The 12,939-nt window shown below is 37.7% G+C and overlaps 1 protein-coding gene across 1 annotated transcript in view; it reads left to right on the forward strand.

Annotated features, from left to right (window-relative positions):
• The window catches only part of LOC136039169 (dynamin-like GTPase OPA1, mitochondrial), a gene marked incomplete in the record, with an annotated part of 327,166 nt that overhangs the window by 270,684 nt on the left and 43,543 nt on the right, over positions 1-12,939 (forward strand). Inside the window, 1 exon segment of the mRNA XM_065722682.1 lies at positions 11,297-11,390. Coding sequence (XP_065578754.1) covers positions 11,297-11,390 — 94 coding nt within the window.

Raw genomic sequence — 12,939 nt, forward strand, 5'->3', positions numbered from 1 at the left:
CGGGTACCTGCCTGCCTATGATCTAATTTTTTTCACGCATGATTTGGTAATGGTATTTGTAATAAGATTATTTATGATATTTGAAAATTATTAATCAATTAATTACTCATAATTAACCAAAATAAGATTAATGATATTTGAGAATTACCATTTTAAAATAACCATTACCATTAGGTTGTACTGAAGGACAGTTAAATAAAAGCAAAGACGGTGTTTGCCAAATTTGGTTATTTGAAATAGAATAATTACTTGTTTGGGTAATTTTAGACACGTTCTCGTACGCAAGATATTTTTCTGGAGTCATTACTAAAAAAATAAAAGTTTGAATAAGTAGTGCCCGAATATTCACACAAATTGGGATTCTGTGGGATTGGTCTTGAGCCCCCTCTTCCCTTGCATACATGTCTGCAGCAACAAAAAGAATAAATGCTTTAGAAACAAATCAATGTAGACCGAAAAATTTTGCTTGAAAATTGTATTCAGTAAAGTAGCGAACATTTTCAAGAATGAAATTATAAAATATAGCGGGTGCTTTTAGGTACTGTCCCGCGTTACGAAGGACTTTTTGCACGCTCCTCCGTTGTTTCTCAATAATTTACCATGGACTGATTTGCCAGGGAAGTTGCAAGAATAATAAAATTGATGATTTTCAGTCAGCTGTCCTGATTAAGGGAGTTGTAAGCCTGATTTTCTGCGGGTGCCGTTTTTGCGCGCTCCTCCGACTTTTTGCGCGCTCCTCCGTTGTTTCTCAATAATTGATCGATCAATACACTGATTTGCCAGGAAAGTTGCAAGAATAATAAAATGGATGATTTTCAGTCAGCTGTCATGATTAAGGGAGTTATAAGCCTGATTTGCTGCGGACGCCGATTTTGCGCGCTCCTCCGACTTTTTGCGTGCTCCTCCGTTGTTTCTCAATAATTGACCGCTCAATAGACTGATTTGCCAGGGAAGTTGCAAGAATAATAAAATGGATGATTTTCAGTCAGCTGTCCTGATTAAGGGAGTTGTAAGCCTGATTTGCTGCGGGTGCCGTTTTTGCGCGCTCCTCCGACTTTTTGCGCGCTCCTCCGTTGTTTCTCAATAATTGACCGCTCAATAGACTGATTTGCCAGGGAAGTTGCAAGAATAATTAAATGGATGATTTTCAGTCAGCTGTCCTGATTAAGGGAGTTATAAGCCTGATTTGCTGCGGACGCCGATTTTGTGCGCCCCTCCGACTTTTTGCGCGCTCCTCCGTTGTTTCTCAATAATTGACCGCTCAATAGACTGATTTGCCAGGGAAGTTGCAAGAATAATAAAATGGATGATTTTCAGTCAGCTGTCCTGATTAAGGGAGTTATAAGCCTGATTTGCTGAGGGCGCCGATTTTGCGCGCTCCTCCGACTTTTTGCGCGCTCCTCCGTTGTTTCTCAATAATTGACTGCTCAATAGACTGATTTGCCAGGGAATTTGCAAGAATAATAAAATGGATGATTTTCAGTCAGCTGTCCTGATTAAGGGAGTTGTAAGCCTGATTTTCTGCGGGTGCCGTTTTTGCGCGCTCCTCCGTTGTTTCTCAATAATTGACCGCTCAATAGACTGATTTGCCAGGGAAGTTGCAAGAATAATAAAATGGATGATTTTCAGTCAGCTGTCCTGATTAAGGGAGTTATAAGCCTGATTTGCTGAGGGCGCCGATTTTGCGCGCTCCTCCGTTGTTTCTCAATAATTGACCGCTCAAAAGACTGATTTGCCAGGGAAGTTGCAAGAATAATAAAATGGATGATTTTCAGTCAGCTGTCCTTATTATTGAGTTGTAAGCCTGATTTTCTGCGGGTGCCGTTTTTGCGCACTCCTCCGTTGTTTCTCAATAATTGACCGCTCAATAGACTGATTTGCCAGGGAAGTTGCAAGAATAATAAAATGACTGATTTTCAGTCAGCTGTCCTGATTAAGGGAGTTATAAGCCTGATTTGCTGCGGGCGCCGATTTTGCGCGCTCCTCCGACATTTTGCGCGCTCCTCCGACATTTTGCGCGCTCCTCCGTTGTTTCTCAATAATTGACCGCTCAATAGATTGATTTGCCAGGGAAGTTGCAAGAATAATAAAATGGATGATTTTCAGTCAGCTGTCCTGATTAAGGGAGTTGTAAGCCTGGTTTGCTGCGGGTGCCGTTTTCGAGCGCTCCTCCGACTTTTTGCGCGCTCCTCCGTTGTTTCTCAATAATTGACCACTCAATAGATTGATTTGCCAGGGAAGTTGCAAGAATAATTAAATGGATGATTTTCAGTCAGCTGTCCTGATTAAGAGAGTTGTAAGCCTGGTTTGCTGCGGGTGCCGTTTTCAAGCGCTCCTCCGACTTTTTGCGCGCTCCTCCGTTGTTTCTCAATATTTGACCACTCAATAGATTGATTTGCCAGGGAAGTTGCAAGAATAATTAAATGGATGATTTTCAGTCAGTTGTCCTGATTAAGGGAGTTGTAAGCCTGATTTGCTGCGGGTGCCGTTTTCGAGCGCTCCTCCGACTTTTTGCGCGCTCCTCCGTTGTTTCTCAATCATTGACCACTCAATAGATTGATTTGCCAGGGAAGTTGCAAGAATAATTAAATGGATGATTTTCAGTCAGCTGTCCTGATTAAGGGAGTTGTAAGCCTGGTTTGCTGCGGGTGCCGTTTTCGAGCGCTCCTCCGACTTTTTGCGCGCTCCTCTGTTGTTTCTCAATAATTGACCACTCAATAGATTGATGTGCCAGGGAAGTTGCAAGAATAATTAAATGGATGATTTTCAGTCAGCTATCCTGATTAAGGGAGTTGTAAGCCTGGTTTGCTGCGGGTGCCGTTTTCGAGCGCTCCTCCGACTTTTTGCGCGCTCCTCCGTTGTTTCTCAATAATTGACCACTCAATAGATTGATTTGCCAGGGAAGTTGCAAGAATAATTAAATGGATGATTTTCAGTCAGCTGTCCTGATTAAGGGAGTTGTAAGCATGGTTTGCTGGCAGTGCCGTTTTATCTGTGCTTTTACTTAATTGACTTGTTAGCTATATTGGTGACAGCTATGCTATCACAAATCACATCCAATCACAATTATTCAACTTTCAGAACGTCCGACGACATGTACATCATAGGTTTCCAGGTGATGTTTCAGTGGAATAAAATCATATCGTCAACTAGTAAAGTGCCCTGTTAGTATGTTTTAAAATATACAAGTAGGAAACGTTTAATCTTGTCTTGCCTCGTATTTATTTGTTTTTATTTACCTTCTCACTAATTTTTGTTGTTCTATATATTACTACTATTCTTTCTCCTTGTTTATCTTTCTCTAATCACAATCCATATCACAAATTACATCATTCAAAAAATTGAGGGACTAATTACATCTTCTTTTTGTCTCCTGCCATCACCATATAAAGAAGCGATCTTATATATGGATGCTTTTTCTCAGTTATTTAGGGAATAAGCAGTTTTTATCTGCTGCACAGTTAGATAAACTTTTTTAAATAATTAAAAGTACTAAATTATTGGTATTAAATTTTAAAAGAATAAAATATAATTTTTACAAGCATTAAAATTAAAAATTATTTAAAAACGAAAAACAGATTACTAATTAATATAAAATTTGTAAAAATAATTAAAATAATACTTAATTACTTAAGTAAAATAATAATTAAAAAAAAATGTAAAATAATTTACATTACCCTTTGCATTGTCGGCTTCAAAGGCCTTGTTCTTTTGTCTAAACAATAGCAGCTTGTGACCAAGGTTCTCTCCTAAATTTGTTTAACCATTTCTGTGATTAAAAAAAAAAATTGTTAACCAAAAGCAGAGGAACAGGGACCATATTAATCAGGAGAAAATAATCGACCTCAAACCGCAATTGACCTTAACCTCGTCAACTATCATCCTCATTTAGAATTGCCGAGAAAATCATGAATTTAAGTGCAAAAACGTAAAAACATAATAATTGTTATGTTCTGTGTTTTTACTTTTCCTTTACATAAGGTCCAACTTAGGCCTTAACTTACCTTAACTTACCTTGATTTAACTTACCTTAAGACTCTAAAGGTAAAAGAACACTTTTCCCAAACGGACGAAATAGTTATATTTGTTTATGATTTAAACTAGCCTATTGTATGCTAACCAAGCTTTAACTATTTTGTAGTTAATGAAAACAGTTAAATAGCCAAAAAAAATTCCTGCTCTCACAATATTTGCATGCCAGTTAAAAGATTCTGTCTGTTCTCAGTAAATTTTTCATTATCCGGAAGGCATTTGTCCATTTTTAATCAAAATGACTTGGCACTGCACCTAAAAAAACACTTTGCACTACTTTTATTTTATGTTTATATTTCTTTATATGGACATTTCCCCCATCGTCCAGGGAGTAAGTACTGTCTATCTACATACCAGTCAAAAGAATCTGTCTGTTCTCAAAATTTTTCGTAATCTGGAAGGCATTTTTGCCATTTTTAATCAAAATGACTTGGCACTGCAGCTAAAAAGAACTTGGCACTGCCTGCATTTTATATTTATGTTGTTTTTATGGACATTTTTCCGATCGTCCAGGGAATAGGTATTGTCTATCTGCATGTCATTCAAAAGATTCTGCCTGCTCTCAGTAAACTTGTCATTGTCCGCAAAGTATTTGTCCTGTTTTAATCAAAATGACTTGATAATGCAGCTAAAAAATGTATTTTATATTTATGTTTTTTTGTTATTGACAATTTCCTATCGTCCAGAAAATAGGTATTGTGTATCTGCATGCCAATCAAAGATTCTGCCTGCTCTCAGTAAATTTGTCACTGTCCGCAAGGCATTTGTCCTTTTTTAATCAAAATGACTTGGCCCTGCAGCTAAAAAGCACTTTGCACTGCATGCATTTTATATTTATGTTTTTTTGTTGTTGTTTTTTATGGACATTTTCCGATCGTCCAGGGAATAGGTATTGTCTGTCTGCATGCCAATCAAAGATTCTGCCTTCTCTCAGTAAATTTATCATTGTCCGCAAGGCATTTGTCCTTTTTTAATCAAAATGACTTGGCACTGCAGCTAAAAAGAACTTTGCACTGCATGCATTTTATATTTATGTCTTTTTGTTGTTGTTTTTTATGGACATTTTCCTGATCGTCCAGGGAATAGGTATTGTCTATCTGCATGCCAATCAAAGATTCTGCCTGCTCTCAGTAAATTTGTCTTTGTCCGCAAGGCATTTGTCCTTTTTTACTCAAACTGACTTGGCACTGCAGCTAAAAAGAACTTTGCAGTGCATGCATTTTATATTTATATCTTTTTTTGTTTTTTTTTGTTTTTTTTATGGACATTTTCCTGATCGTCCAGGGAATAGGTATTGTCTATCTGCATGCCAATCAAAATATTCTGCCTGCTCTCAGTAAATTTGTCTTTGTCCGCAAGGCATTTGTCCTTTTTTACTCAAAATGACTTGGCACTGCAGCTAAAAAGAACTTTGCAGTGCCTGCTTTTTATATTTATATTGTCTTTTTTATGGCCTTTTTCCCGATCTTCCAGGGAATAGGTATTGTCTATCTACATGCCAATCAAAGATTCTGCCTGATCTCAGTAAATTTGTCATTATCCGCAAGGCATTTGTCCTTTTTTAATCAAAATGACTTGGCACTGCAGCTAAAAAGAACTTTGCAGTGCCTGCATTTTATATTTATGTTGTTTTTTTATGGACATTTTCCCGATCGTCCAGGGAATAGGTATTTTCTATCTACATGCCAATCAAAGATTCTGCCTGCTCTCAGTAAATTTGTCATTATCCGCAAGGCATTTGTCCTTTTTTACTCAAAATGACTTGGCACTGCAGCTAAAAAGAACTTTGCAGTGCCTGCATTTTATATTTATGTTTTTTTTTATGGACATTTTCCCGATCGTCCAGGGAATAGGTATTTTCTATCTACATGCCAATCAAAGATTGTGCCTGCTCTCAGTAAATTTGTCATTATCCGCAAGGCATTTGTCCTTTTTTACTCAAAATGACTTGGCACTGCAGCTCAAAAGAACTTTGCAGTGCCTGCATTTTTATGGACATTTTCCCGATCGTCCAGGGAATAGGTATTGTCTATCTACATGCCAATCAAAGATTCTGCCTGATCTCAGTAAATTTGTCATTATCCCCAAGGCATTTGTCCTTTTCTAATCAAAATGACTTGGCACTGCAGCTAAAAAAAAACACTTTGCACTACCTTCATTTTATGTTTATATTTCTTTATATGGACATATTTCCCATCGTCCAGTAAATAGGTACTGTCTCAAACTCTAGTATCACCATTTCTCATTCAACCCTAGTATCACCATTCCAGTTCCATGAATATTTTTGAGGTCCTTATACTAAAGGCAGGGTCTAGAATTTTCTCTTAGCTATAATTTCCACTTGGTTTCAATATATGTATCCTTCCTCTCTTCAGCACGAGAGCCAATTATGGGCCCTCACATTGAACAAATTTATTTTATATTGCTATAAATATTAACAACCTGTTGGAGCGGAGGCTTTTTCGGTTTCATAGATATACTAGCTGTTGGGGTGGCGCTTCGCGCCACCCCAACACCTAGTTGGTGGGGCGCTTCGCGCCCCCCAAGCCCCCCCGCGCGCGTAAGTCGTTACGCGCCATATTAGTTACGCGCCATTGTAGTTGTGTCCCTGTGTCCCACCTGTGAATATAGATAGATTTATATATGTGTTTCAAACTACGTAAAAATTGCGAATATACAACATTTTTGGCTTTCCCACTACTGGGAGCTTTCCGTTTCCAATTGCCAGCAATTGATCTGAAAATGTTTGACCAGAGTCATCGTTTTGCAATCGGACACGCATATTTGTAGTTAATTTTAATATTTTTACGTGTGCCCATAAATTAGAATTTTTCAGGCAAGCATTCATTTCGTCTGCAGGAGTTAAACTACGTAAAAATTGCGAATATACAACATTCTTGGCTTTCCCATTGTCTGTGCATATACAAAGCCGTATGTACTAATAATGACGTCATATGCAAACGCTCTTTTTACAAACAAACAAACATGCATACACACAACTCGTTTTTATATAGATAGATAGATAGATAGATACAATACAAATTAACTGCGTAAAACTTGCGAATATACAACATTCTTCGCTGTCCAATTGTCGCTGCATATAAATAGATTGTCAGGTTTACCGACCCTTGAACATGCAACGTACAATTGTCCATGGGAAAAACAATCAGTATTAAGATCTATACCACATTTTTCTAATGATTGACCTTGAGCTTTGTTAATGGTGATTGCAAATGCTAATCGAATTGGGAATTGCAATCTTTTAAATTGAAAAGGCAGATCCGTTGGAATCATGGGAATGCGAGGAATAAGAACAGCCTCACCCTCAAAAGGCCCTGTCAAGATTGTGGCCTCTATTAGGTTTTCCATTGTTTTTTTTACGGCAAGTCGCGTGCCATTGCAAAGCTTTGGTGGGTTGATATTTCTTAAAAGTATTATTGGTACGCCTATTTTTAGTTGTAGCACGTGTGGTGGAAACCGTGAAAGATCTATGGAATTTAAAAATTCAGATGGATAATTAACCGCTTCATTTGGTTCCAAAACTGTGTCGACTGACTTGTAAAGGACTGCCTGGTCTCGAATCTTGGTCAAAACAATATTGTTGATTTCGTGGACGTCTATATTTTTGGGTGCGAGAATCGCTCTTTCACTTAGCCATTTATTATTTTTATAATTTTTTAGAATATTGGAAATACTTTTTCAATCAATTCATTTTTGGACGTCACTAAATTACAGAAATCAGCAGGTAGTTCCGTTTCCAATTGCCAGCAATTGATCTGAAAATGTTTGACCAGAGTCATCGTTTTGCAATCGGACACGCATATTTGTTGCTGTTTTTGTGATTCCTGGGCACGCCTTCTTTTTTCACTTTGTCTTTTAGCAGCAAGTCTGCTTTCGCGTTGCTCTGGTAGTTCCTCGGCACCCTTTCTGTTCTTTCTTTCTCTATCAGCCTCAAGCCTGTTTCCTTGCTGTTCTTTTGATTCCTCGGCACGCTTTCTTTTCTGACTTTCTCTATCAGCAGCAAGTTTTTTGGCATAGACTCTTTGAGCATCTTCATCGGCTTTTGCCATTGTAAGTTCATCAGTCATTTTAAACATTAATAGATTTCTACGTGAACATATATGTCTTAAATATCTTCAATGACGTCACCGTCATAGCAAAAATGACGACAACTAACTTCATGACGTCAGTCGACCCAGAAACATGACGTCACCTGACAGACACACAGACAGTATTTATGCTAAAGCCAAGGTTCAAACCTGGAGCCTCTCGGACCTAGAACCTGAAACATAACGCTTTACCAACTCAGCTACTTCGGCTTGAATACATTCGTTTTGAACAGCTTCCTCGGGTGTTGCCATTGTAGGTTCTTCAGTCATTTTACAATTAGAAATTTCTCTTTCAACGGTCTTCTTACAATTAAAAATTTGTCTTTGAACGATATTCTTAAATACCTGTGTCCTGGTCGTCATTTATATTCCCTGTGTCCCGGTCGTCATTTGTGTCCCGGTATCCCAGTCTGTAATTTCTCTTTGAGTGTCCCGGTCGTTATTTATATTCCCTCTGTCCCGGTCGTCATTTGTGTCCCGGTCTGTAATTTCTCTTTGAGTGTTTTTTCTTTTTAGTATTTTTTAGTTTTTTACATTTTTTCTTTTTTCGGTTTTCTTTTTCTTCTTTATTTTTCAGCTTCACTATGAAATACATATCGCCGAACCTTTGTTTTTTTAGCTAAAATCTGGTAGGCTTTGATGACCTTATCCAAGTCAAAATCCCAAACCCAATCATCATCGATATCATTTTCAGTTTTGATATGTTTTGACTCTCGCTGTCCAGGTGGATCTTCATCTAACTGCGCGGTTTTGCGTTTTTTATCCTCAAGCCTGTTTCCTTGCTGTTCTTTTGATTCCTCGGCACGCTTTCTTTTCTGACTTTCTCTATCAGCTTTATTAAACTTAAACATTAATAGATTTCTACGTGAACATATATGTATTAAATATCTTTAATGACGTCACCGTCATAGCAAAAATGACGACAACTAACTTCATGACGTCAGTCGACACAGAAACATGACGTCACCTGACAGACAGACAACTTATTTTTATATATATATAGATTTAAGCATCTTTCACATTAAGTACATAAGTTCATGCTTTAAGTGGTTAAGTTACGTCAATTAAATATAACCTGTGACCTAGACCGTATCCAAAGTTGTTTTTAGGGGGGAGGGGTATAGTGTAAACTTAAAAAAGGCATCAAAAATGTGTCTTCGAATTTTTATTGCGGTTTTACGCGTCAGAAAAATATTTTTGGGTTGGGATTAAAACCCCCTAAACCCTCTCCTGAATACGGCCTTGCCTGTGACACTGAAATAAGTCCTTTCACCCTACACCGACGTGAGATTCCATAAAATCATCAAAGTAATTGTTCAAAATCATCGTGAGCAAACGATTTAAAAGTTAAAGGCGTGGAATTACGATAAAGATTCAAGCTCTGATCAGGCGTGAAAGGCTTGCAGGAAAAATTTTTTTAATTTAATTTCAAAATGTATTAATTGCTCATCCACTATGCCCATTTTGTTGCTACTTTTATAACTTCTCCGTAACATATCATAAACTCACGCAACGTAAAATTATTTCTTGTGCTCGTGTCTGGTTAGCACGACTGTAACTTACTTTACTTACGTACTGTTGACTGTTACTTACGTTACAGTCAAAGTCTGCTCCGTGGGAATATATAACGTGACGTAAAGTATTAAGCCATGCTATTGTGAAAGGTTCTATGGCATAATGTGTCAGTACCTAAAGAACATTTGTAAACGTTTTGGGACCCCCCCCCCCCTCCCCGAATAAAATTACCGCCCCCCTTCCGAATTTAATTCCTAGATATGGCCCTGCCGCGGATTTCTATTTTTTGCGTATAAAGGCGAGGTTTCGTCCCTGTTGTACCAAGGACATCAAAATAAAAATATTTTCTGGCTCCTGGACCAGTTTTATGTCTTTTAAGGCAGGACGGACTCTCAATGAATCTTCCTATACCTCCGATATTAAACATTTGGAGTTTGCCTGACGTTCCTGAATTATTGATTTCGGCGGTTTTTATTTTAACAGATATAACAAATCTGGTAATATTTTGATCTAATCAAATCTAAAAGCCGACATTTTTTTTTTTTTATAATTCCAGAATAATTATAAACCCTGTTTTGGGTTTTTATTCTAGATCGCTAAACTTGACACTGTTGATGTGGGGTATCAAGAAATAGAGCAAAAAATATTCTATTCAACAATCAGAAACTTATTTCTATAATATATACTCGCTGGCTGCAGTCCCTTCAAACACGTTACATATTTGTGTTCCGAAGTCAAAAATTCCCCTCAAAAGACTAGATGCAGCTGTAATCGGAGCGCGTGAGAATGCATAAATTAGACCAAGAGACTAACCACTGGGATTGTTCTTAAGCAATTCAGTGAAGTATTAGCTAGTTGTAACCGGTTTAAACAGAGTCTGGAGAATAAGTAGCGTGCAGACACCAAACTGCCGGTTAATAAATATATAAAAAAAATTATATTGTATAAATAATTACAGAAGCATTGCTAAGGATAACCTGCGCCTAATCGTAATTTTGAGTGAGAAACCCCTTAAGTTCAACCTTCTCATATTTATCTTGTTGAAACGATGAAGAAAACTGATAACTCTCTTTTTGACTGAGTTTTCGCCCCTGAAACAGAATTGACTAGGGAGTAAAATGCTCGGACTTCCGCTAGGCCTTAAGGGATCTCTTCTTATCCAACGGTTGGCGCTTCGTATATTCAGGGGAGTAACCCCCTGGCCATGGTTTTGTCAGCTAATATTGGCATATATCGCTAAACTTGACACTGTTGGTGTGGGGTATCAAATTGACTAGGGAGTAAAATGCTCGGACTTCCGCTAGGCCTTAATACATGTAAACTGCGATCCCTTTGTGAGCTTGAATCTACACCTCCATTTCATGTTTTTTAAATTTTCGAGTAATTTTCAATTTGATAACGGGGTCTATTCAAGGAATAGCAAGAAAATAGAATAGTTTGCTTGTCGGAATTTTAGATGATGAATGTGATTGTTTTATGGATTTTATGTTAACCGGATGTAAAAGAAATTATTTAGGTGCGAAATAATTATACTGGATGTAACTTAACTCAACCAAATAGCACAGAAAATTAGGTACCTAGTGTTATCGCCGCTTAAGAGATATATCTTCTTTTTAACTCCTTTTTTCTACTAATTTCAGGTGGACTGCAGTGACGTGATACTATTCTGGCGTATTCAACAGATGCTTCGGACAACGGCCAAAGCTTTAAGGCAACAGATTGTGAACAGAGAAGGTAAGACTTAAGGCGGATTTAATACAGTCAATTAAAGGGTATAAAATAGCTATTGTTCCTCAAGGAATTTTTAATTTGTCGTCAAGAATAAACTACAAGGTGTATTTGGCAAAATGTCGTGGTTATAATAATTAGAGTTATTTCCTGCCCTTTCATGAAAATTTGAAAGAATTGTTGTTAGCTGAAATTTGAGACATTAATTGTCCTGTTATGTTATGTTTAGATTAATTGCGTAATAGTAAAAAGTTAGTTGAAAATATTGGGGGTGGGAAAGCTGAGCCTCTTCCAAAATTTATTTATAATTTTTGTTAAAGTTTATTCGATAGGCCTACTCCTGTATTACTCAGAACGCACTCGAGAAATTTGCTAAATTTACGATCTATAAAAACCGGACGGGTAACAGAATGCATTGGATGTGTATACTTTGGGTTATACTTATCTGTTAGCCAGTACACACTCGAGAATTTAGATCTATAAGATCAGACAATAACCTGTTTATCTCTATCTATATACGGAGATTATTAGCTTCGACTCAGTGGAAAACTACATTATAGCTATATTTTGATAAATATTTAGTTGGTATTTTAGTTAGGTCGGGCTAGGTTACATTTTGAATGCAGCCCCGCTAATGCAGCCCAACACAGCTAAGCACGCTCCTCCTCCATCCCAATCTATTCAAAGCTTCCCTCTTTACACCCTCCAAGGAAGTTACCATTTCCTTTAAATCCTTCTCTATGACATCATCCCACCCCAACCGCGGACAACCTCTTTGCTTTTAACCATAGACGGTTGGCCGAAAAGAATTATCTTCGGCAATCTGTCATCTTATGCCCTAGCCATCTCAATCTTTCTCTCATTAAAGCCCTAGAAAGTGGGATTGAACCACACTTTTCTTACAGTCTAGTGTTTCAAATACCGTCAGTCAGATGGGTACCCAGAACAATCCGTAGGCAATTTCTCTGTAAACATCTAGTAAATCTTCGTCCGGTTTTCGGAGCGCCCATGCTTCAAAGCCACATTTGACTACTGTCATCACTGTACCTTCCAATATTTTTATCTTGGTTTGCAGTACAAATACAGAATAGAGAATAATGAGGACTTTTTTTTCCCAAGACAGTGAACCAACAAAACCTATTTGAATATATCAGCCCTATATCTAAGGGCCATCTTCAACAAAGAAAATAATAAACAATGACACACTTACAATAGAAGTTCTCGGTTAAAAACCCATTTTTTTAAATAGCCTTGGCATCATTACTTCTTAACGAAAAGTTCAGCCAAGACTGTGTGATGACAGCTAACATCTAAATATATAAAAATAAGTTGTCTGTGTGTGTGTGTCGAGTGACGTCATGTTTGTGTGTCGACTGACGTCATGTTTGTCGACTGACGAAATTACAGACCGGGACATCGGGACACAAATGACGACCGGGACACCGGGACATAGTATAAATGACGACCGGGACACTCAAAGAGAAAGCGACGGGGACACAAGGAATGTTCGATTAGCAATCACCATCAACAAAGCACCGGGACACAAATGACGACC

Source organism: Artemia franciscana, chromosome 19 (genome assembly GCF_032884065.1).
Source record: "Artemia franciscana chromosome 19, ASM3288406v1, whole genome shotgun sequence".
Classification (NCBI taxonomy): Eukaryota; Metazoa; Arthropoda; class Branchiopoda; order Anostraca; family Artemiidae; genus Artemia; species Artemia franciscana.